This window comes from Mus pahari, chromosome 3 (genome assembly GCF_900095145.1).
Source record: "Mus pahari chromosome 3, PAHARI_EIJ_v1.1, whole genome shotgun sequence".
NCBI classification, from domain to species: domain Eukaryota; kingdom Metazoa; phylum Chordata; class Mammalia; order Rodentia; family Muridae; genus Mus; species Mus pahari.
The window spans coordinates 47,002,847-47,027,569 of NC_034592.1; the positions used below are offsets into that span (position 1 = coordinate 47,002,847).

The 24,723-nt window shown below is 44.7% G+C and overlaps 1 protein-coding gene across 1 annotated transcript in view; it reads right to left on the reverse strand.

Moving 5' to 3' along the window:
• Positions 1 to 24,723, reverse strand: part of Pla2r1 (phospholipase A2 receptor 1) — a 126,618-nt gene that overhangs the window by 98,165 nt on the left and 3,730 nt on the right. The window contains exons 2-3 of the mRNA XM_021194027.1: positions 10,046 to 10,426; positions 5,695 to 5,868 (exon numbers count right to left, since the gene is read on the reverse strand). Coding sequence (XP_021049686.1) covers positions 5,695 to 5,868; positions 10,046 to 10,426 — 555 coding nt within the window. The remainder of the gene's footprint in view (positions 1 to 5,694; positions 5,869 to 10,045; positions 10,427 to 24,723) is intronic.

Consider the following 24,723-nt stretch of genomic DNA (forward strand, 5'->3'; position numbering starts at 1 on the left):
CCTTCAGATGGGATGTGGAGAGTAACACAGCCCACGGAGAGAAGCAGCCCTTTGGAGATTAGCTGCCTACACGAACTGTAAATTCTAACACCGGAGTTAAACAAATGTGAATGCTAAACGAGCTGACTTCTAAGGAGAATGCGAGTGTCTACTGCAAACATTTGACTGAAGTTTCTCTATTACATAACCTTCGACGTCATCACAGATAGTATAAACCCAAGTCAAATCTAACATACCCCAGATATAAGTCCGGAAAGAAGATCATATTGAAAGGGCAGGACCAGCTCTTGACAAGAGCAGAACCCAGGTGACAGCTTTTCTTATCATGCATATGGCTGTGGTCTGTGTTACGATGAAGGCTTACTGTCAGTTACTGTCAGGTCTTTCTCCATGTGAGTCAGGAGTGAGCAACAGGTGCCCTGTCCCAGGATTAACTTCTGCTGTTACCACCCTCCAGTAACCACTGGCCACCCAGACACGCCTGCCTTAGGAAAGGCTTTGACGTTTTGTTCCTTAAAGACTGTGTTTCTTAGGGTTTGTTTCACGGAGCATCTGGTTTGTAACCAGAAACAGGTTTTAAATATGTGTCCTTGAACCCCATACCAGAACTGATCCAGGTCCTCTACCCCTGCGAGCATGGAATCAGCTTGCCTTTTTTTTTTTTTTTNATTNTGCTACAAAATTTATTGCAGGGTCTCAGTGGTCATTCCAGATGAACACGACCAGTCCAAGGTCTATACGCAGTGTATTGGCCATCTCAGGCCATTTTACCTAAAGGCAACAATGAAGGATTCCATTTTACTGATGGCTCCCATCTTAATGATGAAAGGTTCCATCTCAATGACGAAGGAATCCATCTCAACAAGGACATTCTAGGTACCCCAGCAAAGTGGTTCCTAAAAAAATGTTCCTTTCTCTTCCTCCTCTCTTCTCCCTTCCCTTAAATATTGTTTGGGGACAACCTTGTTTTCTGTTGTCTTTAATATTAAACTCATTTATAAATACATGCAGCAGCTAGGAAATACTGCAGACGTCTTTAGACATATACGGTCTCAGCCATTGAATCTTCCTTGGACCTATGCTTTCCTATTGAGAATTTCCCTTCTATGCAAACAAGTTAATCCTCATATTGGGAATTTCCCTTATGTCTAAAGCAGGTTAATTGGTGAGTGTTTGGTCAGAACCCCACTTTTGTTTTCTGAGAAACCACATCTAAGTCATCACGTGATTTCACTTCCCTGCATCTTTAGTGCCTCAGTTGCCCCATTTCTCCCTAATTTGTTCTCCCTATCCCAGCTATTGCCTTCTCTCTGTTTCCAATAGTTATATACTTTTATGCACATACTATCTATAATTCCTCATCTCCTAAAGTTTTTATTGCAACGTAAGTCATGCACCATGTAAGTCACCCACTGAAAGTCCATAATTCAATATTTAGCATAATCAGAAGAATGTGGAAGCATCATAGCTGTTTTAGAATGATTAAATCGTATAAAGAAGAAGCATAGCACTCTTGAGGACTGTCTCCCCACTTTCCTTGCGGTCCTCATTGCTACCTGACTCCAACCCATTTTGCTTTATTGTATTATAATGACAGCCACTAATGTAGTTTCTGTATCTATATGTTTGCTTTTATACATTCTATATAGCTGAAATTATATAGAATGTGCTATTTTGTGCCTGACTGTGTTCTCTTAGAAAGTTTTTATTATAGATGTGTGTGTGTGTGTGTGTGTGTGTGTGTGTGTGTGTGTGAGAGAGAGAGAGAGAGAGAGAGAGAGAGAGAGAGAGAGAGAGAGAGAGACTAACTACATGGCCAGAACTCTCCGTGAGAGGAGCTAAAATACCCAGAGACAGAGAATGGAGGGCAAGTGGTGAGAACAGACAGGTTCTAAGAGGGATGAGTGGCTGGGGGAGGGAAGCCCACTATCTGGAGGGACTGACAGCAGAGGAGGAGGTGAGAGGTGCTAGGATGCTAGTGTGGGCTTTGAAATCTATAACAAGTACTGAGGGTTCTGGAAGCTGGTATGGGCTTTGATGTACAATGTCACTGGAGCCATCCATGTCCTCTGCCCAGGGGTAAGGAAAATGTCATGTCTCCTTTTGACAGATGGGAACTGGTTTTACAAGTTCTGAGGAACACTGGCTTACCTTCAGAAATCCTCCTATAGTTCCGGTTGAGCTCATTTATTTGTAGAACCATTTGTATTCCTTTGGCTCCAACACCCAGGTGGTGAACTATTTGGGAAGGATTAGGAGGTGTGGCCTGTTTTGGGGAAGGTGTGTCCCTGACCATGAAATTTGAGGTTTCAAGAGCCCTCTTGTGCTTGTAAGATGTAAGTTCTGAGGGACTGCTCTAGTGTTACAGCTGCCTGATAGCACACATACTTCCTGCCATGGTGGTCACAGACGCACCCTCTGAAACCATAAGCAATCCCCCAGCTAAATGCTTTCGTTTATAAGTTTCCACGCTCACGGTGTCTCTTCACAGCAAGAGAACAGTAACTAAGACAAGGGGCTAGCCCACGGGAGGTGGTACCACTTCTGGGAATCTTTAGATTGCATAAAATCGGGATTCTTTTTATATTCTAGCTACAATGTCCCTATGAGCAAACAACTTGTGAATATTTCCTCCCATTTGAAGGAAATCTTTGGAGGCAAGTGCTCTGAGAATAGATCATGGGGCATTAGTCATGCAAGACAAGAATTCAACAACCTAACTGCTCGCCCCAGTGTCTTGATAGGCTCTTTGAAGCACGCGTTTTCTTGTTTTTGTTTTGGATTGGTTTTGTACATTATTACTGATGAAGAGAGATGTAACACATTACCGATCCATTTTGGGGACTCTGGTGAGGGTGGCGATTATTGTTGGTACTAATCCGTTCTGTTCCATCACTGAAATTACTGATCAAAACTATACTAACTGAGTAAAGCCCAGGGGTGAATTGGCTCATTCCAGAGGATAGAATTCCAAAACTATCTCTAAATGTGATTCTCTGGCACCCAACCCAGACAGGGCTGGCATGGCCCAGACTGCTTCTAAACAAGCCAGAGTTGAACCCTGTTTGTTATGCTCATTTCCTGACAGGGTTTAACTACACTCTTAGAGCTAGTATGTTTGTCCAGGTGTTAAGTTTAAATCTTACTCCTTTACAATCAACTTTTACTAAAGGCAGCCATCATTTTACACATAGAGATCTTAAAAAAAAAATATTCCTTGTAAAATGACATGAGTCACAGGAACGTGAATCTTAGTTTTGTTTCTCTCTGCGTCCTGTCTACTTCTTGACTCAGAGAAACGGATCTCAGTGAACTCAGGCTGCAATTCCTTAGCCTGTCGTTCGTTTTGAGTTATATTAACCACCAGAAACCAAAAGCTATAAGGAAGGAAGAAAGACGGCGCTAATGCACACCAAGTCCACATGTTCTCTACTGCTGTGGGGAGGTCAGGGAGCGGTAAGCAGGTGGGCAGAAAAAGCACCCCCTGCTCTCCACCCACCCGCCTTAGCCTAACAAATAGCCTGAGGGAATTAAAAAAAAAGCCCAAAGCTCAAGAAAACCAAGCTTCCAAGGGGGAAAACTGAAATTGGCTACAAATGACAGGGTGGGAGGTGGGGGTGGGATGACAAAATTCTTCTCAGGAACCTAAGAAAACTGTTTGTGCTGGTCAGTCTGTCAACTTGACACAAGCTTTGGTCATCTGGGAAGAGGGAACCGCAATTGAGAAAAATGGTTCCATTAGTACGGCCTGTAGACGAGTCTGCGGAGCGTTTTCTTGATTAATGTGTGTGGGCGCCCTGGGCAGGGGCTCCTAGGTTGTATAAAAAAGCAAACTGAGCAAGCCATGAGGTGCGAACCAGTAAGCGGGGTTTCTCCCTAGCCTCTGCTTCAGTTCTGTTTCCAGGTTCCTGCCTTGACTTCTCTTCATTGTAGACGGGTTTGGGGCTAGGAGCCAAATAAAGCCTTTCAGCCCCGAGTTGCTTTGTTGATGTTTTATGGACATGCCACAAGAAGTAAACTAATTTATGGCTGTTAAATTTCTCTATGCCATTCTGGTGTGTAGATAGAGCGAGCCTGAAATTACTTGCATATCGGGGAATTCCCCCAGTGTACCAGATTCACCTTAGCACTTAAATGCAGATGCCCGGGTCCCACATCCTGAACTATTCAGTCTCCCTGGTCCCACATCCTGGACCACCGAGCCTCTTCTCCCAGGCGATTTTAGTGGATCAGTACCTATGTTGTCTGCACTTTCTGGTGCAGAGCAAGATTGTCCCTTCTGCCTTAAGTCTAGATGCCGGTTTCTTTGAGGGCTGCATCCAAAGCTTTAAATTTCTTCCCATTCACCACTACCTCTGCCCCATAAGTAAAGGAATTTATGCCGCAAGGATGGGGATGTAGCTTGGTGGCAGAGTGCTTGCCTTAGCCTGATAAAGTCTCCAGGTTCCGTACCCAGAGCTGCCAAAACAAAACGTGTGCTGAATAGTGACAGCCTGTCCCCGTGAGTGACTACTGAGCACCGGCTACTCTCGGTGTCTTCGATGCACTGTCGGATTGAACATACACAATAACCCTAATAGGCAACTCTATGGTCCTCATTTTGTCAGAAGCACTTTTCTTAAGATTCACTGCTGGGAGGAAGTTGAACTCATCTTGGTTTGTCTAAATTTAAAAACCGCCACTTTTTCCTATTTACCAAACCCTGCGGCTCTTACACTGGAAAATAACTCTGCAGATAGCTTATAAATCATACCACTGGGACTTAGCTCTTTAATTTACATTTTTTAAAAAATTAATTGTTGTATTTTATTTATGCATGGAAGGGAGGCAGGCATGGGGGGGAGAGGAGGAGACATATTCTCTGATTCTCAGGAGCCAGAATACAGACAGCAGAAGCTATGAGAACCCCTCAAAACTTAGGAACAGTAGGAAATCTTTTGGTTAAATGAAAAATAATAACCATGCACTGCCTGAAAAATACAAGTAGCTGATATCTATCTATCTATCTATCTATCTATCTATCTATCTATCTATCTATCTATCTATCTATCTATCTATCTATCTGTTACTGTTATATATTATATAACAGCTATTATAGCTGTCACTGGACCTTGAAAATTAGGTTAAGAGTTCGAGAAAACGTTTTTAAGCCTACACGGATGAGTTGGAAATTCAGAATTCAAGATGAGACCTCGTGGTTGATGAGTAGGGAGGGTAGCTGTGATGCTCCAGAAAGATCATCAGGGAGCAGCTGATGTTGGACTTGACAGTGGGCCAGACAAGCCGTCTGGATGGGGAGACATTATGGTGGCTCCTAGGAGGTGCTGGATGGAAAGGATGGCTGGCGTTTGTCTGCACTCCTGTGGTTTGGAAGCACCCTGCTGGGGAGCTGCCCTTGGCAAGTCCACAGAATAGCATCATCTGATTCCAGTTAAACCATCTTTATGCACCGCACCGAGTGAGCGTGATGAAGAGAAGCTAGTTAGCATCTTTTGAAAGTAGAGGGGGAAAGGATTATGAATTAGAATTGTCTCTTCAAGTCAAAAACAAACCTCCAATCAAAATCTAGACTAGTGGAATCAGAAGGCCCATTCAGACATCAACCCGTCAGCCCTGGTGTTTTTCCTTCACTACAGATAAGTTTCCAATCATCCTGGATTCATTCATGACATATGGAGAGGTATTCATTCTTACTAGGATCTGGGCAGAATCCCCACTTCTCGTCTTCTTCGTATCGGCTTGTAGTGGCACACCACAGCAGGCGCTCTTTATGCCCTTCTCGGATACAGTCATGGTGCCACTGACCTTTGAACTGGAAAGGAAACACGCAAGGCATCCCATTTGCATTCCCTTTTAATGTATATAAATCTAGGAGAGAAAAAGAATTTACAGTCAAAACTGGTGTCAGTTTCTTGGGGGGGGGGGGAAGTGTCATCTGTTAGTGCATTTTTACTGGTTGAAAACTTCCCCCCAGGAAGGCACTTGTTAAAAGCTTTGTGAGCCCTCCCGGGGCCTCACCAGCTAGCTTGCACAGACATGCCAGGCCTTCAGAAGAGGTGGCAAATGGTTTGTCCCTATGTTTATCTAGCTCTTTGTTTACAATGGCTGCTGCTCACAGCAGCACACACATTTGTAAATGAAATAAAAAGGAAGACGCAATGGAATTTTTCCCTTAAAGTATTTGCCAGCCGCTATCAGCCCTCACTTTCTGAACTCCCAACAGTTTTGTAGCCATCTACCAGCTCACTTGGTTGACATTATAGATCACAGTCTTACAGCAAAACAGCTGTCAACATCACCACATCAGAAGTGTCCTCTTTGGGCCTGTGAACTGTTGATGGTCCCTGGTAGAAGGAAGGGCTGGGGAAGGTCATAGGACTCTCACCTGAGTAGCTAGCTGTGCCACCCCACCCACATACACACTATTGGTTGGTATTCTGTATGGACTCCACCCCCACAGATACCTGGCAACAGCCAGATATTCACCTCACAGTTACCTGGCAACAGCCAGGTGTGCTCCTCCCCAGGTAGGCTTGGCCTACAATAAAAGGGACTGCTTGGCCCCTGCTTTCTTTCTTACTCTCTCTCTTGCCTCCTCTTGACCCCTTGCTCCCCATTCCCCTCCACCCTCCCCACCCCCCCCACCCCGCCTCTACTTCTCTCTCTCTCCTTCTCTCTGCCTTTCTCTGCCTCTACTACTCTCTTAACTCCCCTCACCATGCCCTAAACAAACTCTATTCTATGCTATAGTGTGTGGCTGGTCTCTCAGGGGGAAGGGATGTCTAGGCATGGGCCTGCTGAGGCACCCCCTTCCCCCACACCCAGATAGAAAATATTCTTATAGCTCTTTTTCTTTTTATGATCACAATGCCATTTGCATACACATTTGTATAACTGGTCTGAGAGACTCACAGAGGCATTTGAGTGAATAGGCTGGGGAAGGCCAAAGGAAGAGGGGTTCATCCATGCAGCCTGGCAGAGCTATCATTCACATTAGGCACAGACCTTCCATTATGGCTGCTTTTGACCCACCCAGTCTCCAGGCCATACCCCCTCACCCATGCTGTGTAAGAAGCCTAACAAAGCATTGCTTCCTCAGAGTTAACTTTGGTAGTCTTTAGAGACTGTTGGTTTGCCAGTGGGATCTTATGTAGGAGGTAGACGGTTATGTCTTCCCAGGGAAGGAATTTTCACAACAGCCAATAAATATTTAGGGGGCCTGGCAAAATGGCTAAATGTTTTATAGCAATTCTTCCTTTTGCAGAGCACCTGGGATGGATTCCCAGCACCCACATGGTGACTCAAAACCATCATAACTCCAGTTCCAGGGGATACAATGTCCTCTTCTGGCCTCTGTGGGCACCAGGGAGGTATGTGGTAAATGTACATCCATGTAGGCAAAGCATTCATACATAAAATAAAAATAAATAAATCCTTTAAAATTAAAAAATAATGAGTACTTATTGATCATTGAACATATCCTGCACTGGGAATATGGTAGTGAGCTGTACAAGTATCTTTTTGCTAACAAACTGGTTTGGTGGAGAAATAATAAGTGATAGCAAATACACAAACATAGAGTTTCGAGTAATAATAAATCTCATGAAGGAATAAAATAGGATGAGAAGATCGTGTGTGTGTGTGTGTGTGTGTGTGTGTGTGTGTGTGTGTGTAGTGGAGTGCCCCCTGGCATCTGATGGCTGCTGTAAAACCTCTGTGAGTACAATGAGGAAGTGAGGACGCTGGTCTGGGGAAAGAAATTGTCCCTGCAGAAGGAACATCAAGTCTAAAGAGCTGGAGAAAGGAGTGCTTGTAGAATAAAGACGGCCCCAGGGAGTGGACTCCCGGAAGCAGTTCTCCAATTGCTGTTATGTACTTCTGTCTTTATTCTGAGGGTGACGGGAAGTCACTGGCAGGTTTCAAATGAGAAAGTGACAAAATCAGACTTCCATTCTTAAAAACAAAACAAAACAAACCAAAAACAAACAAAAACAAACAAAAAACCAATATCACTGGGTACACTGTGACAGTCCGAATGGAGAGAGCGACCCGGGGCTAACCAGTGAGTCAGCTTCTATCCATAGCAGTATTGAGGTTTCCTTGGTAACAGGAGTGTCCTTCTAGGGTTGCTAGTGTCTCGGACTTGGCCAGCAAAGCTGCTTTTCACCCAGTGCTCTCAGACAGTGCTTGTCTCTGGAATTCAAAGACTTAAATTCCAAGATTTCAGCCAAAGAGGGAGAGTTTTAGAAAACTATTTTAGATTCACAAGTGAGGGCTTACGAGGTGGCGGTGGTGGGCGGGGCTGTAAAGCAGGAAGGCCCCTGGGAAATCAGGTACCACCCAGCTGCCAGTCTGGGCCCTTTAAAGGACTTATGGAAGAAACTGGACTGAGATATGAGGAGGAAGGTGAACTGGTCAGTCTAGTTGCCCAACCACAAGGTGTTCCACACCTCCTCTTGGGCTCTGTCAGGCAGTTACCATAGCCTCACCTGCGCTTTTAGGAGATGAACGAGAAGCAGGAACCAACACTCCTCTGGCATTCCAGGTCTCCATCAAAGACATTCTCAGATCCTCAACCCACCCGACCAGTTTCTAGTTCCTTTTCTCATCAAGATGGCCACGCAGAGCCCATCTGCTGACTGCTTGCTTAGAATCCACCATCCTTGGCCACTGTGGCAGTTAAAGCCCCCAGGATTCAGCTGGCGATTTCCAGGATGCGGGTATCTAAGCCGTCGTCAATGAAGTCATCGGCCGTCATCTAGACAAGAGGGTTAGCTATGGAGGTTTCTATACTGTCTCACGACCGGCAAGGGCCTGACCGAGTTCACAGCACATTGCCAGTTTTCATTGGAATTAGAGATATTCCAGGACCCAGCCTTTTATCTCTTTCAGTCCCCTGTTTTTCACTCAACAACATGGGTTTGTCAGTGCGGGCAGAGGGTTAAAATGCTAACATAAAGCAAGCATCAAGCTCTTCCCGAGAATCGTGTGGGTGTCAGCATGCTGATAAAGCTCTTGCTTTATTGTGGTATGCAAGCCTAGAAAAACGTCTTAGTCTTGGCCCTGACTCTTCACTCACATCAGCAACAGAAGGTCCTGCCTTAGGACTTAAGACTTTCTTGCTGCACTTCTTGGCCTCCGTACAAGTGCCTAACACTGTGTTTGATCCATAGTCAGCCCTCAAGAGAAAAAAAAAATGAGTGCCAGATGGATGGACAAGTGTACAAATTACTAGATCTGTGGAGGGACAGAACATACGTGTCAGCATTTTACCGTATAGCTTTATTTCTGTATCTTCCATTCTTTTTCTGTTTAAAAAAAAATGCCAAAAAAGTAAGAGAACTGTAGAAAATGAAAGTCTCCCTATAAATCATGCCTCCCACAGTCCATGCTTGGTGCGCAACAAATAACCCTTGACGATAGTGTCTCATTTATCTTCCAGCACCTTGTAGCATGACTGTCATAGGGACGACAGCCAGGCTTAGAAGCATCTGAATGCCCCAGAGACACCCCAGGGTGGGACTGAATTTCTACCTTCAGAGAAGCTGTGCCAAGTGGGTGCTTTATACCTGGCAGTGTGAAAACCTTCCCTTCTAACGTGTACAGTTCTGTTTTCCCTCCTCTTTCTCTTTCTTGCTGCTTCTTCTTTGTATTGATTCCCAAAGCTAGTTAAGTACTTTCCTTTGGTATCTTTAAATTCTGAGACAGTCATTTCTTTAGCGCATCTGTTCCAAGATTCCAAAAATCCTTTTACTATAAGCAAGGAAGCTACTAAAATTTTCCAGAAGTCTCAACATGACAACAAGTTCATTGTGTTCCTTTTACATATAAGATTATACCATATATGGTATAATCTCATATATATATATATATATATATATATATATATATATATATATGTGTGTGTGTGTGTATACACACATATATATTTACCTATAGATAAATATAAAATTATGCTTTTACACAGATATGTATATACAAACATACATGTGTTTTATATAGGAAACACTACCTACATATTCTATATATTGGCAACTACACTTACCTCTGTTAGGATGCTCACAAATGTCCCCACCACTGGACATGTAGGCGATCCACCTATGGATCTGTTTCCTTGCCACCACTGTGTGGTCAGGCTTCACCTGGACCTTGTACTGGAGTGGGCCCACGATCATCTTCCTGTCACAATGCCATCTCAGGGAAACGAGGGTGGAATCGCATTCATAGAGCCTTAACGGTTGGTCCAGAGTAGATATGTTCAGACCTAGGCAGCCACTGCCTCCCACATTAAAGAGGTGGTCGTCAGAAACCCATTTCCATAGCATGCGCTCATTTGGCTGCTCGCAGTCCTCCAGGGTCAGGACAGATTTACCTGCCTGCATGCATGTCTTCAGGCTCTCGCTCTGGATAATGAACATTCCTTTATCTGTAACAGAGTAAATGAAAGACGTGGGATGCAATTTTCATATATAATTAGCTAGGGCTGTGATGATCCCCAGTGTGTGTATCTAAGCCGTGACAAGTCACAGCTGCCAGTCATTTCTGTAGTTGAGGGATAGAGTCCACCAGAAAGTCTTCATTTGCATAAAATAGCTCCCCAGCAAGCAGAAGAAAGAGTCCTTATTGGCAACAATGGGAGATCACTGACCTAAGAGGCTCCTGGTCATGGAAGACCAGGGTTTCCTGACAGTCAAACCTCTTATAACACTTAAACAGAGAGCAATGATATGCAAGAGGGGCATTGGGTGTCCAGGGTGTGGCTATCATTTATTACTCCCCCCCCCCCATACATTCCTTAGTGTTTGGAACATGACAGTTTACTCAAGAGCCATTAAGGTGAAAAATCTCTAGCCCCATGTCCCTGCAGAGAACCACAAGGCAATGGTGTAATCAGACGCGCCTCTCTGCAGACCTCTGAGAGAGGATTCAGTGCCGGTGAGAGCTTAATGCTTCTGCAGTGGGCTTTCAGTTGACCCATCAGGAGTGTGAAGGTGGACCGACCGGCTGATACTCCATCAGCAGTAGCCTAGCAAGCATGCAGCCAGTGGCATCGATCGAATGCCCGATCCCTAGCTACAAAAGAGGCAGGGGGCGCAGAGGCAGCAGTAGAAAATGACACAGGACATGACAGGATGTTCCCTTGAGTCTCTCTGCTTTGGATCAGTCTCCTGTGAAAAAGCTGGTAGGATCCAGCCAGAGAACGCTTGCCTGCTGGCCGAGCAGTCATCTACTTCATAACTATGCACACATTTCCTCACGGGTATTCTAAAGACAATAGTGCTATCTTAGTTCTGTGGTCTAAACTCAACCAACGCCTGACGCTGATTGGACACGTCAGCATCTTAGAGCTCTCGGCAGCTGGACTTGAAGATGGCCCTATCTCAGGATTCCTGTTCACATCCATGAGTTCGTTTGTCCTCCTCTTAGGCTCCCGTATTACATTTTACTTCCCATTTATTCTTTAAAACTCTGAGGGGACCTTATCAGTTTCCTCTAAATGACTGAGTTTAGGGCAGCAAGAGTCATAGCAAAGGAACGGCAGAGACATAGAGTTGTAGAGAGGTTTGGAATAGTGTAGACAAGCCTCCTAACACATGGGGGCTGAGGGGTTAATGCCTCCTTTGGGGGAAAGTTCTTTTGGTTTCCTCCAAAACTGATTTATAGCAACCCAAATCGCTTAAGACTCTGTTAAAAAACATTGTCAACATATCCGTTGAAAGCTGTGCCTCATTTAAAAACTGATAACCTTTCTTATAACCATGTGCTTGAGGAGTTGTTAGGGGTCAGAAAAATGCTTTGATTGCCGTACACTGGAGCAGAAGAGAAGGGAGAGCCGATGGCGTGGGTAGAGAATGAATGGTTCTAGGGGAGATTTCATTTAGATCAGGAAATTTGTTTTTCTAATGGAAGCCATCTCAGGGTGGCTATTAGTAACAGTCGTTCAAAATCAAATCCATCCCTCGCCAGTGTGATGTGGATTTCAATCATTAGCCTTCCTTCCAATCCTTCCTTTCACCTTTTCATGCCCGGGGCAGAATGCAAGTCTTAATTTCTGCTGTAATCTGCTAATTGCTTTCTAGCTAGCTCAGAGTCCCATTAGTTTCTCAATAGAGGATAATTATTCTACTGTGGTCATCCTGACGCTCAGCTCCTATCTGATGTACACATTCGAGTGTATCCAGCTCTGCTTTCTATGACTGGGCCTCAATTCGTGCATCTCAGATGAAAACATTGAGTCACTGGGTAAGAACTCTGGACCCAGGTGGGCCCACCACTGACCAGCTGTGTATCTCTGGATTAATGACTTGATCTCTGGCAGTCTCACTTTCCCTATTTGAACTGGAACTGTGTATGCTGTGAATCTCAGAAGGATGTGAAAGGCAGTCTCTTAAATAAACCATGCAAAACTCCCACGGCAACTGAGAAGGCCCCAGGAAACAGGACTTGGTAGTCCGTCTCAACTTCTCAGCCTTCTCGAGTCTGAGAGCCAGAGCCCACTGTAGACCCGTACATCTACTCTGAACATCTGCTGAAGACTGACCTTCTTTTTAAGCACTGTCAATAGTAAAAAGTTTACTTTCACTTTTGTTTTAATCACACGCAGTGAGGGCAAAGTGCTCCTGAAATGTTAGGGAGGAAACATAATCTTCAAAGCACCAGATTTTAAAAATCCTTGTCTCAGATTTTCAAGTACATATACAATTATTATTGTAAAGACTCCTTATGTTTTGTTTTTCCGTACTCCCTGCCTATAAAGTATGTACTGAACCTTAAAAAGAAAAAAAAAAAAAAAACCCAAAACTAAAAAATAAGAAAAATGCGTGACATGAGCAAGCAGTACATTGGAGGCAGGATGAATAAGTAAACAAAGAAATTGCACATCACTGGGATTTGAGGTGGAAGAATAATGTTTTATACTTCCAAATGGTGACTATGCTTGGCCCAGGGAGTGGCACTATTTAGAGGTGTGTCCTTGTTGGAGTAGGTGTGGCCTTGTTAGAGGAGGTATGTCCTTGTTGGAGTAGGTGAGGCCTTGTTAGAGGAGGTGTGGCCTTGTTGGAGTAGGTGTGGTTTCTGTGAGCATGGGCTTTACCCTTGCCCTAGCTGCCTGGAAGTCAGATAGAGATATAGAACTCTCAGCTCCTCCTGCCCCATGCCTGCCTGGATGCTGCCATGCTCCCACCTTGATGATAATGGACTGAACCTTTGAACCTGTAAGCCTGCCCCAATTAAATGTTGTCCTTATAAGAGTTGTCTTGGTCATGGTGTCTGTTCACAGCAATAAAACCCAAAGACACAGATCAATACGCATTTAAGGGGAAAGAGTTGTAGAATTAGGGATGGTAGGATCACACCAGCAATCACCAAAATCCTTTCCAAGGCATAAAACTACTAGATTAGCGCATGCCATGCTGCTGAGTTCTGGAAGCCATGACGGCTCCATGGCGTGTAGCTTCAGGAAAGCGAATCTGTATGTATTTTAAAGTAGGTATGGCTGGCCTACCTGAACAGACGTGATACTTCACAGTAAGCCAAGCTAACAAATGACTCAAGCCACTTTCCCATCAAGTCACATCAGAATCCAATCCTAATATTTCACGTCTCTGTGACTGTCCAGCCAGCCCTCTACTTATTAGAGGCACAGGCTCGTCCTGAGCTCCCTCCTGCCCTAGCCTGAAAAGCACTGGGATCACATCACTGGGATCACATCACTGGGATCACTACTACACCTGGCTCCCAGCACCACCAATCTCCTCCTCGAACTCACAGCAAAACAGTCCTCCAGTGAACCACAAAGAGACAGACTGTAAGCATTGCTGATCTGGTTGCTACTGTGTGCACATAATAGTTGCCCCTAACAACACCGTAATGTGGAAAGAGGCCACTACTCCCTAGCGCGTGCAGTTGTTGGGTTTAAAAAAGGATAGAAATCGAGTGTGGGAGGAATCAAGATTGATTACATACGCCAAGGATATCAGTTCTGCTTGAACAGTGATTAAGTGATTAATGAAGTACTGCCAGCATTACTAAATCTCTTTGCAGGCAAGTGTTATGTTCTTCCCTTCTTAATTATAAATTTGGGTGCGGAAGAGGTATGGATTACTAGAATAAATTTACAAGCTAATTTACATCCTTTTAAAACACAGGCAGACTAGTCCCTTCTTTCTGCTTCTGAGTGAGAGGGGAGCTCTGCCTTGACCAACTGTTCTGCTAAGGTATTGTCCTCACGATGGCAGCTGGAATATTCACGCACTCATTCATTCAGCGAACACTCATCGGTGCCAGCCATGCAGGAGGGACAGGCCTGGAGGCCAAGGACATGTTAGTCTAACTGTCTGTCCGTGGAAACTCTCAATCTGTGTGTTCTGGAAGCTTGAGAACTGCCCTAACTAATGTAATTAAGGAAGTCCTGTCAGTGCTAAAGAGACATCACTCCAGTTAGACTCGAAATGAGTCTGTGAAAAATAAGTAGTTAAAATAAAGCCAGGATCAAGAAAACTCATCACGGGAAAAAGACGCTTAACTGAGCCTTCAACTGCTGTCAGTAGGAAGTAGATGGAACTCCCACGTAGGAAGCATGTGTGGACACGTGCTTGCCCATCTCCCAGAGAGGAGAAGCTGAGCAGCACCGAGTTCAGCAGGGACACAAGCTCTGCCCAGACAGGCCTGGAGAAGCTATTTAATTGAGTCATTCATTCATTACCTTTTTAGTTTCCTCCCCAACCCATTTTCTCTTAGGATATGAGTTTGAAGTTTACTGAGGACTGTACTCTATTGTGAATTTATTTTCATATATCCTGTCTAAACATTGAGAAAGAAGAACCAAACAGCTAATAGATTGCTCAAGTGGGCAACTTGAAATTTCCAGCAACAAACATGTTGTGAGTGGCGTGTGTGTTAGGAACCTGCAGATAGAAGGCCAAGTCAGGACTAAGAGACTTCTAGCTCAAGGTCACGTTTCTATTTTACCTCACAGAAGCCCAACATGGCAGAAGCCAGGGGTAAAGGGCATTGTTCTGGTCTTGAATTATCAGAGAATCACAGTCCTCATATTTTCACCCAAGAAATACTGACCAGGTGCTTAATATTTGTAACCACAGGAATGCACTGGCCCCTGAGAGGAGACCTGCCTCTGTTTATCAGACAGTGTTCAGAATAGCAGGGGCATGAGTCAGTCGATACACTGCTGGCCAACTGAGGAACCTTGCAGACAGGATACCCAAGACACAGAGAGTGTCACTAAAGCTCAGAGATGATGAAGTCAGTCAGCCTTTGAGTTAAGACAGCATAGTTATATAGAAAATTTGGACAGCAGGAGAATGTGAAGTTAGAATGACTTTGTTGTGCTTTGGGGACATCCTATGAAGATCTTGAATTTTACTAAAAAAAAAACCATTTATATTATTAATTATATTATATGAATAGAATATAATTTGGAACAAGACACAGACGAGGCTGTGGCTTAAAACACGATCTAGGGTCAAATAGACTTCAACAAAAACATGTGTCATGTATCTTCTGTGTGCCCAGCATCCTTTTAGGTGCCCAGACAATGGAAGACCAACCAATAACCAAGCTCCTGACTCAGAGGCTCTGATTCAGGTGGAGAGAGATGGTACGTGAATGGGTTTGAGGAACAGTCTTGAAATGATAATTGTGGTCCAGAATTGAAGATTGAAGTCATATGTGCAAGTCAGGAAGCACCACCAAGGGGGAGGAAATGGCAGGGTTGGGCTATCAATAGGTGCTATGGCATGGATATTGGATGAGTGTCTTCCAAGGGCTCATGTGATTACCTGTCTTGCCAGTGTCCCTCCTTCTGCCATTGCAAAGCCATCTGCAGTGACCTAGTGATCTCCTCACTAGAACCGAGCAGATGCTGGTATCCAGCTGGTGAACCTCTAGAGCTCGAACTTAATGAGATACATTGCTTTATGACTCCATGGCCTTGGCTATTTCATTGCTGAATGTTACCCGAGGATTCTAGAAATGAACAGAAATTCCTGAGAAGCAGCTGTGTCTGCCTGTGAACACAACAGCTCCCGGGGTAGGTCTCTGTGCCTGCATAGACTGGTGGATGGAGTGGAATCTCAGTACTGCGCAGAGATTTAGAGTTTCGTAGTTCAGGGGCTTCTTAATCTTAGGCTGGTTTTAGCCTTCGGGAACAGCCACGCCTTACTCCACTCTGTACCTGAATTAACACCTCGGATATTAAGAAAAAAAAAAAAAAAAAAACTTCTTAGAAGCCAGTAATTTATCAGGACACTGGCTTCCACCAATCCATGAGCTAAGGATGTGTCTTGGGCCTACAGAACAGCTCCCCTTATCTCTCTGGTGTACCCACAAATAGATTTTAAACTTTCCCTGACTATATATATATATATATATATATATATATATATATATATATATATATGGTATATATATATATATACCAAATAAACAAAACCATGAAACTGTTTCCTTCCATTGGAAGATGGAATTTGCAATAATCTAAATCTGTATTCCTGAGGCTGTGGTCACTCAAAAATAGCTCCAGAATAAACTATCTTACACCCTTTAAGATGAGAATGTTTACATCCACAGGTGCTTACACTGGCTAGGTTTTTGGCTTCATGTACTCAAATGGCTATCAGATTTCTCCTAACTCCCTTGAGGTCAACGTGAGAGGCTAGGAGGTCGACAGGTTCCCTGAGAGGCAGACAGATAGGGAGAGGGACCGGGACTATGTAATAAAGATGGTCAACTTCCAATATAGCCAGCTAACTTCTTCCTCTCCTTGACTGGAGACAAAAGCTTGGCACTGTGAAACAAAAGCCTTTGCTCCTGTACTCTCCCCAGCCAGGAGGGCCTCTGCTGTGGACTGGTCCATCAAGTTCAAAGGGAACATGTTTATACAACAGTGTCTTTTTTCCAACTGACCAGCCCTAAATTAGGGGAGGAAGATCCTTCAAAGACTTAGATAAGCCCCAGCCTTCAAGGAGGAGTACCCTGTCTGCTTTGAGGAAGGTCTCAGTGTGCCTGCTATGGAGGGGGTGGGGAGGAGCTGTTACCTATCACATGAGAGATTATTCCTGCCTTTTAATTCTTTAACCACCAGAGAAAATTAACCCAATCCAGACCACTATGCAGTAACAAGAGTTACTACAGTACAGCTTCAGTTCTTCTACTGCCAACTAGAGTCACCTGTAGGAAGTGTCCCTTGAGGCCCTTGCATTGGAACCCCCCCCACACACACCCCCCACACACCCCCGGTTTTCTCTACCTGTCTTTGGTGTCTCCTGCTTTAGACAGAGCTTCTCTTAGAAGCAACCTCATGAAGATAGAGAGTGGCTAGGACGGGGTTTGAAATACTACCTCTTAGCACTTTTAACAAACACGACTTGCAACAAATAACCAAACAGAATTCTAAAGCAATCCCCTGCTCTGGCAGCTCTGTAGGCACCTTCAGAGCTCTCGAGTAGCCAACAGGTCACACCATGAGGCAGTTGTGGCCTCTGCAGTGCTCGGTGTCAAGGGCCCTGCAAAGAAAGTTCTAGTGCACAGTTCTCACCTAGTGCAATGCTTAAGACAAACTATTAAGAAGTCACGGCTTGCGATCTGCTTCCGCTGTCAGACCCCTTCCCTAGTTCCTTGAGTTAGAGGCTTCTGTTAGCCCAGTCACCCAGACATCACCCACTGGCCTCAAAGGGGGCTTGCAGCTTCTCTTTGAGTCAGTTAAGTGGTGTGTGTGTGTGTGTGTGTGTGTGTGTGTGTGTGGTGTGTGTGTGTATGATAGATGTGTACGGTGTATACATGTGCACTTGTATGTGCATGTATTCATGGAGGCCAAAGGAATTGGGTGTTCTGCTCTGTCATTCTTAAATGTATTCCTTTGAGACAGGGTCTCTGACCTGGAGCTAGGCTGGAAGCCAGCAAACCCCGGTGATCCTTCCGTTTCTGTCCACCCCACTCCCCTGGTGCTGGAGTTACAAGAGCACATGCAACCACACCGGACTCTTTTTCATGTGGGGATTTGAACTCAGGTCCTCATGTGTGCATACCAACTGTTCCTACCAGTTAACCTGTCTCTCCAGTCCCTCTGACAGGATTCCTGTTTGAGTCCAGAAGAGTGCAGGGGTTAGTGGGGGACTGCATCTCCCTGGAACCAGTCTGAAAGTGGGGAAGGTTCTCTCTGGGAACGTTCTCACTTTATCTACTTCCTGGGTTTGGATTTGTCAGCAGCCCTGTGTCAACACGGGAATTCGGATGCAGCTGCATTGATTCTGACGTGGCAGCAGGAAGGGGTGTTGTAAGTTGTGGAAGCAACACCCCCCTCCCGACCTCCTCAGTGGTAGAGAAATCTGGTTCTCTTCCACAAGACTCTGTAAGCCAGAAGTGAGAAACTTCCCATGCTCACAGCAAGGGCCTCTACCTGGTCCTCCAAAGAACAGGTACACAAAAGAAGAGGGAGGAAGACCTTCCTTTCCATGGCTCTTTGTTGAAAGTGTACATTTTATCTGAAACGCTTTAGGTACCTTTAACAGTCCTTGGGTTCCTGTCTATTGCCTTTTATTAATGAACTAAAAAGTTACTTAAGTACAAAAATACATGCATGCATACATACATACATACATACCTACATATATACATACATACAATAAAACCAAAACCCCAAGCCACAAAAGTTCCATCTCAGTGCTTCCTTCTCTTTCCATTGCCCTAGCACTGTCCTTGATTCTGAGGTAGCTTTAGTCCCCTGCTGCTTGTGAATCTGAATAACCGCCCCCTCCCCAGGCCCACAGGTCCCCTCTTGCTAATCTTTTACTAGTTCCTGTTCCCTTTCTCTCTAATCTCCCCCAAATCACTGCATCAGGTTCTGGGAGGCACACAATACCCTTTGTCACAAGTGGGGAAAAATGAAACCCGGCTTAATCAGTCCCACTGGGCATACTCCTGTGAGGCTTCAAATTGCCTCTTACCAATCCCCGCAGGTGCATTAACCATTTAGACTGCTTTTAAGGCTCATTGTCACCGCCTCCACAAACCCCCAGCCGGGCTCTTTGCCATAATTTTGGATCTTACTAGGAAGATTTCAAATGGAGCAAGGAACATGTTTCGTCCTTTTCGTTTTTCAGGCCATCCCTGCCTCGTTTTGCTTTCCTTTAACCAGAAAGTACCCAGCAGACATCGCTGGGGTAACAACTCACTGTTCACCGTGGTTCTGTTATTTTCTTGCGGCCAGTGTTGAAACTGTACCATCTTAGTCACGAGGGAGCGTGCTTGCAAAGAGCAAGTGAAGGCAGGGCTGACATGCTAAACTCCCTGTCCAAATGCCCACATGTTCAAGCCCTGGGGGGGAAAGGACACAGACTGAACTGAGTAAGCAGACAGCAAACAGCCCCACTGTCAATTGGAAATGCAGTGTGACCTCTCTAAAGACAAACGTGTTTACCCCAAACTGCACTAGGAATGTGGCTGTTTAAAAAGTCAATGCACACTTGAGGTAGGTGTTTTAGAAAGCGAATACAACACGATGTTTAAGGTGGGCTATTTGTTTATATCTTTATTAGTCCGCCACAAATTTATTTAGAAATTTATTTATTTTTCCTGATTCTGGAGGCTGCAGAGTGAGGCCAAGCTGGGGATGGTTGGACCTTTCTGAGGCCTGGAGGGAAGGAGCCTCTATCATTGGCTTTAGGCCACCTTCCTGACTCTCTTCATATCTCTATTTTTTATGCATATTTCACCCCAAATTCCCCTTACTATGAGAACACCACTGTGTAAGGTCAGAGCCATACTAACTAACTTTCTTTCACTTGTTTCCTTTTGGGGGAAGGTCCCCCTTTTTTCCTGAATAAATTCTCATTCTGAGGTGCTGCGGGATTAGCTTTCTACCTATGATTAGGGGTTGAGGACAGTCCCCATGTGTGAAGGTTAGAATAAAAATGCCCCCCACAGACTCAGGTATTAGAATACTTAGTGACACTGTTGGGAGAGGAGGGTACAGTGGCCTTACTAGAGGAAACATGTTACTGGGGACCAGTTTGGAGGGGTTGTAGCTTCGTCCTCCTCTCCCTCCTTTGTTTAAAGTTGAAGACGTGATCTCTTGGCTTCCTGCTCTGACCTTCTGCTGCCTTGTCTCCCTCACCATTGAAACCATAAGCCCAAATAAACTCACCTTTCCTTAAGTTGCCTTTGACCACGGCATTATATCACAGCAATAGAAAAGTAACTAATGCACTGGCCTTCATATTACACTATTTGCAGATTCCAGTGCAAAATGAAACCATGCATCTCTAGCTAGCCACAGAGAAACAGCTCTCCTCCCCTCAGGTCTATAAGGATCCCACTCCTAATCCCATAATACTCTTGACACACACTTAGTATCTAGATTGAACATAGGGGGATCAGTTCCCAATCTTCTTAGTGTATGAGGTGAGTTTGCTGGCCAGTGGGCAGTTCACTCTCAGGACCCAGGCAATTTGCTTGCTACCCTAAGTGGATAGCAGCAGTGGCCATGAGATGTACCAGGAAGGGTGTGGTCAAGAGCCTGACCCAGAGATTAAAAGTCAGGTGAATTGAGTCACAGGCCTCTGGCTTGTTCTTGCCTATCAGATGTATACGAGATACCTAAACTCAAAGATAAAAATTATTAAGACCCCGGACCATAGAGCATTAAACTATGGGTTGGGGCACCTTCTGAACATGGAACTTTGAGAAACTACACTGGGTTCATGCAATGAATCCTTCCCTGATCTTCTTTGACTTAAGTTAGTGCTGTAGGAAAAAAGGACCATCAGGCTGCAAAACATATGCTTGAGAGTCAGAGAGAACCTGCCTTGGATTCCCCAACTGCATAATAGGGTACACTCTAGTGCTAGCACCATAAGCGCTGATGGGGGATACCCTTAGTCATGTGGGTCACTTAGAAAACTGAAAATAAATCTTAACTTTGGGATGTAAGGGCAGTGAGTAAAGATAGTGCTCACTTGGAATTTCCTGTTTATTTTCGTCCTTGCAATTTCCTAACAACCAGAATAACATACTCCTTTGGAACAACTGTAGACTGGAAAGGATCATAAATTAACAAGTCATGTGACCCCCTCATAGACGTAGGACGCGCTTGCTTTCTTTAGTGGCCTATCACAGAGCTCATTTTTCTTGAGTGGCTTTACTTCATAGAAATACGACAGTTAATCTTGTATTTATAAGGTGCTCTTTGGTTTGTTTCATTTTTTTTTTTAAAGGATAATATTTCTTTTCATTTCCATCAATTCAAGCCATGATTTATGTTCTCAGCTATGTGCCGGAAGATTTCCTAAAAAGCTTTCAAGGACAGTTTCTGAAAGCATCTGGAAGGAACAGTACAGAGATATCTCAAATCTGCTACTCGGATAGATGGAATGAGGATTCGCTAGCTAGGGGTGCGTTCAGAAGAGTGCACAAAAGCACTGTTGTTTCAGGACACCCAAGATAAATAAATGAATTTTCAGGTCAAAGAAGAGGAACTGAGGGAACAACTGGGTTCCCTGACTTAACCTTTCTGGTCACTGGCTTGGAACGTGTTTTGGATTGTACTTGTTACAATGACAATGACCAATGGGAAATGAGATTAGTAGTTTAGTGATGAAGAGTTAAAAGGACTAGGCAAACCAGAAATCTATGCTAATATGCAAAAATAAGCGAGTGCGGTAAAGAGCCAATCAGAGGAGGTGAGTGCGGTAAAGAACAAATCAGAGGAGGTGAGTGCTGTAAAGAGCCAATCAGAGGAGGTGAGTGAGGGCATTTTAACCTCTGTATCAGAAATGGTGCTATTATACCTCTGTATCAGAAATGGTGCTAAGCCGGGCGTGGTGGCACATGCCTTTAATCCCAGCACTCGGGAGGCGGAGGCAGGCGGATTTCTGANAAAAAAAAAAAAGAAAAAGAAAAAAGAAATGGTGCTATTATGGGAGAAGATCAGAGCTCTGATCCTTCCCCAGCTCGGCCTCCAGTTTGTGGCTTTCAGTCTCCCAGAAAGCGCTCCCAGATGGCAATCTCTCTTCCTCCACTGGGGACAACTGCTCCGAACCACTTTTCCTCACCCGATCATTCCGGCAGCAGCAGCAGGCTCCTCTTTGTTCTCTTCATCAGAAAAATCTTTAATTTCTAAACGGATACATCAAGACTCTAGCCCAGTGCTTTGTCTACTGATGGCTGTGCCTATTAATATAGCTCATGGAATGAATTTAGTATCATAACCACTATGACAGAATAGACAAAAGAGTATAGAGTAGAAAAAAAAAACCCACTCTGATATATTGTGCAAGGGCATCTTTTAAATGAAACATTTAGTTAAACATATATCACACATACACCGTGCATTGTGGGATGAAATATTTCTGTGAACATTAGATTCTTGGCTCTGGCTCTAGTATGGCTCTAGCCAGTTGGTTTCTTGACTTCTTCTGCTTCAAATACCTTTTTTTTTCCACTTCCTGTCCAATTTCATGACTGTTCCTGCCACTACATCTTCCCAGGAAGCTCAAGAGCTATTGCATTTGGCGCCACTATCTAGAATGGATAAATCTCCCCAACTGCAAATTCCCATAGTCTGTTACCCTCTCTTTCCTGAACTTCTCTCATCTCCTCTCACTTACACTCATTTTAAAGAAAGGAAAAAAAGTAACCATATTTTAAAATTCATACTTGATGCTTCCTGCTAGGACTGACTTAGCTCAACCTTAATTTCTTAGACGATGTCTTTACCAAATGGGTGATGGGGGCAGGTCTTGCCTCACTCCAGTGGCCAGTATGTTTGCATCTCTACAGGATGCTTGTGGGGCTTAGAATGTGCCCCACACTTGCCTCAGTGACTGTACTGGCTAGTTTTGTGTCAGCTTGACACAGCTGGACTTATCACAGAGAAAGGAGCTTCAGTTGGGGAAATGCCTCCATGAGATCCAGCTGTGGGTCATTTTCTCAATTAGTGATCAAGGGGGAAAGGTCCCTTGTGGGTGGTGCCATCCCTGGGCTGGTAGTCTTGGGTTCTATAAGAGAGCAGGCTGAGCAAGCCAGAGCAAGTAAGCCAGTAAAGAACATCCCTCCATGGCCTCTGCATCAGCTCCTGCTTTCTGACCTGCTTGAGTTCCAGTCCTGACTTCCTTGGTGATGTACAGCAGTATGGAAATGTAAACTGAACCCAACTTGCTTCTTGGTCATGATGTTTGTCCAGGAATAGAAACCCTGACTAAGACAGTGACCTTAATAGGCCCTTTTCCTTGCACATAAGAAGAGACTCATTGGGAACTTTCAGCTCACTGAACTTTAATGGTGCTGGTACATGGGTCTATGGCTTTCACATAAAATATGATTTAGTACCCTATCTCTTTTTTCCCATATGCCAATTCTCTATTTATCCTTTAGGACATTGAGAGCCCTTTGGCGGGTCTCCAGCTCCTCATGCCAGTCCCTCCTCTGCAGCCCTTCAGCCATTGATTGCTGTCTTTACACCTACTCTTCTGTCTTGCAGTTGTTTGAGTTTCTGTGTCTGTGTCTGGCTTCTTGGACACAGTGTCATTTGGTCCTCTTGTTTTTTTTTTTTTTTGGTTTTTCGAGACAGGGTTTCTCTGTATAGCCCTGGCTATTCTGGAACTCACTTGGTAGACCAGGCTGGCCTCGAACTCAGAAATCCGCCTGCCTCTGCCTCCCGAGTGCTGGGATTAAAGGCCTGCGCCACCAGGCCCGGCTTGGTCCTCTTGTTTTTATATTCGCAGCATGGGGGTATGTAGCTGCTGCTGCTGGCTCTGAACTCACACCCGCCAATCCAGTGCTTGTTCACCTGCACTCAAGTTCTACTCGCCCGACAGAGTCTGTTTTTACAAAGGTTTCAGGCAGGCCAGAAGCACCCAAGAGTGAATGTGTCAGGAATGACAATAAATAAGGGGAGGGAGGTTGCTGGAAACAGCACGGCTTCCTGTCCATCTGTGGGCCCACTGAGAATTCACTGGTCCCTGAGAATCTGAGCCTCAGTTGCCCATAGAGGTCTTCTTCCCTTTTCTGCTCATTTCCTTTCTCCCTTACCCTGTTTCCTAGAACTGCCTCTAAAATAAGCAATGCACATTACAATAGACATCTCAGGGATTGCCTTCTGGTGAGCCCAAAACTGCACAGCGAAAGAGCACATACCATGTATCAGAGAGAAACCAGGGAGGCCTTCAGCCATTGCTCACCACTCTTCCCTCCACCCACCTTGCTTCACTGTCTTTCTTTTAGGCAGGAGCCATGGTCAAGGTATTGACCTCACAAACACTGACACCCACATTGTTTCTTTGCATCAATTGTCCAGAAGAGCTACGTCAGCCCGGTGGAGCTCACTACACTTGTGCCCTGGAGAACCGACACCACGGGAGGAAACTCTCACTCTGCCCTGATCAGAGTCACTTTACAGTTATGGCTTTCAGCCTTCAATGTAGTTCCACATGTGATTATTCTCAGTCAACTTCCTTTAGCAAAAACCTTGCCTTTCTCTCCCCAGGATGCTCTACTCCCTCTTCATTTTCCCTTTGCCCTCCCAGTATCTGGTGTCTGTGAGTGGTCAACCTGACAACTCGACCCAGCCTAGAATCACTGGAAAAGGGAATCCTAGTGGAGTAACTGTGTTTATTGCTTTGGTCTGTGTGCATGCCCGTGAGGCATTTTCTTTTTTCTTTTCTTTTCTTTTCTTTTCTTTTCTTTTCTTTTCTTTTCTTTTCTTTTCTT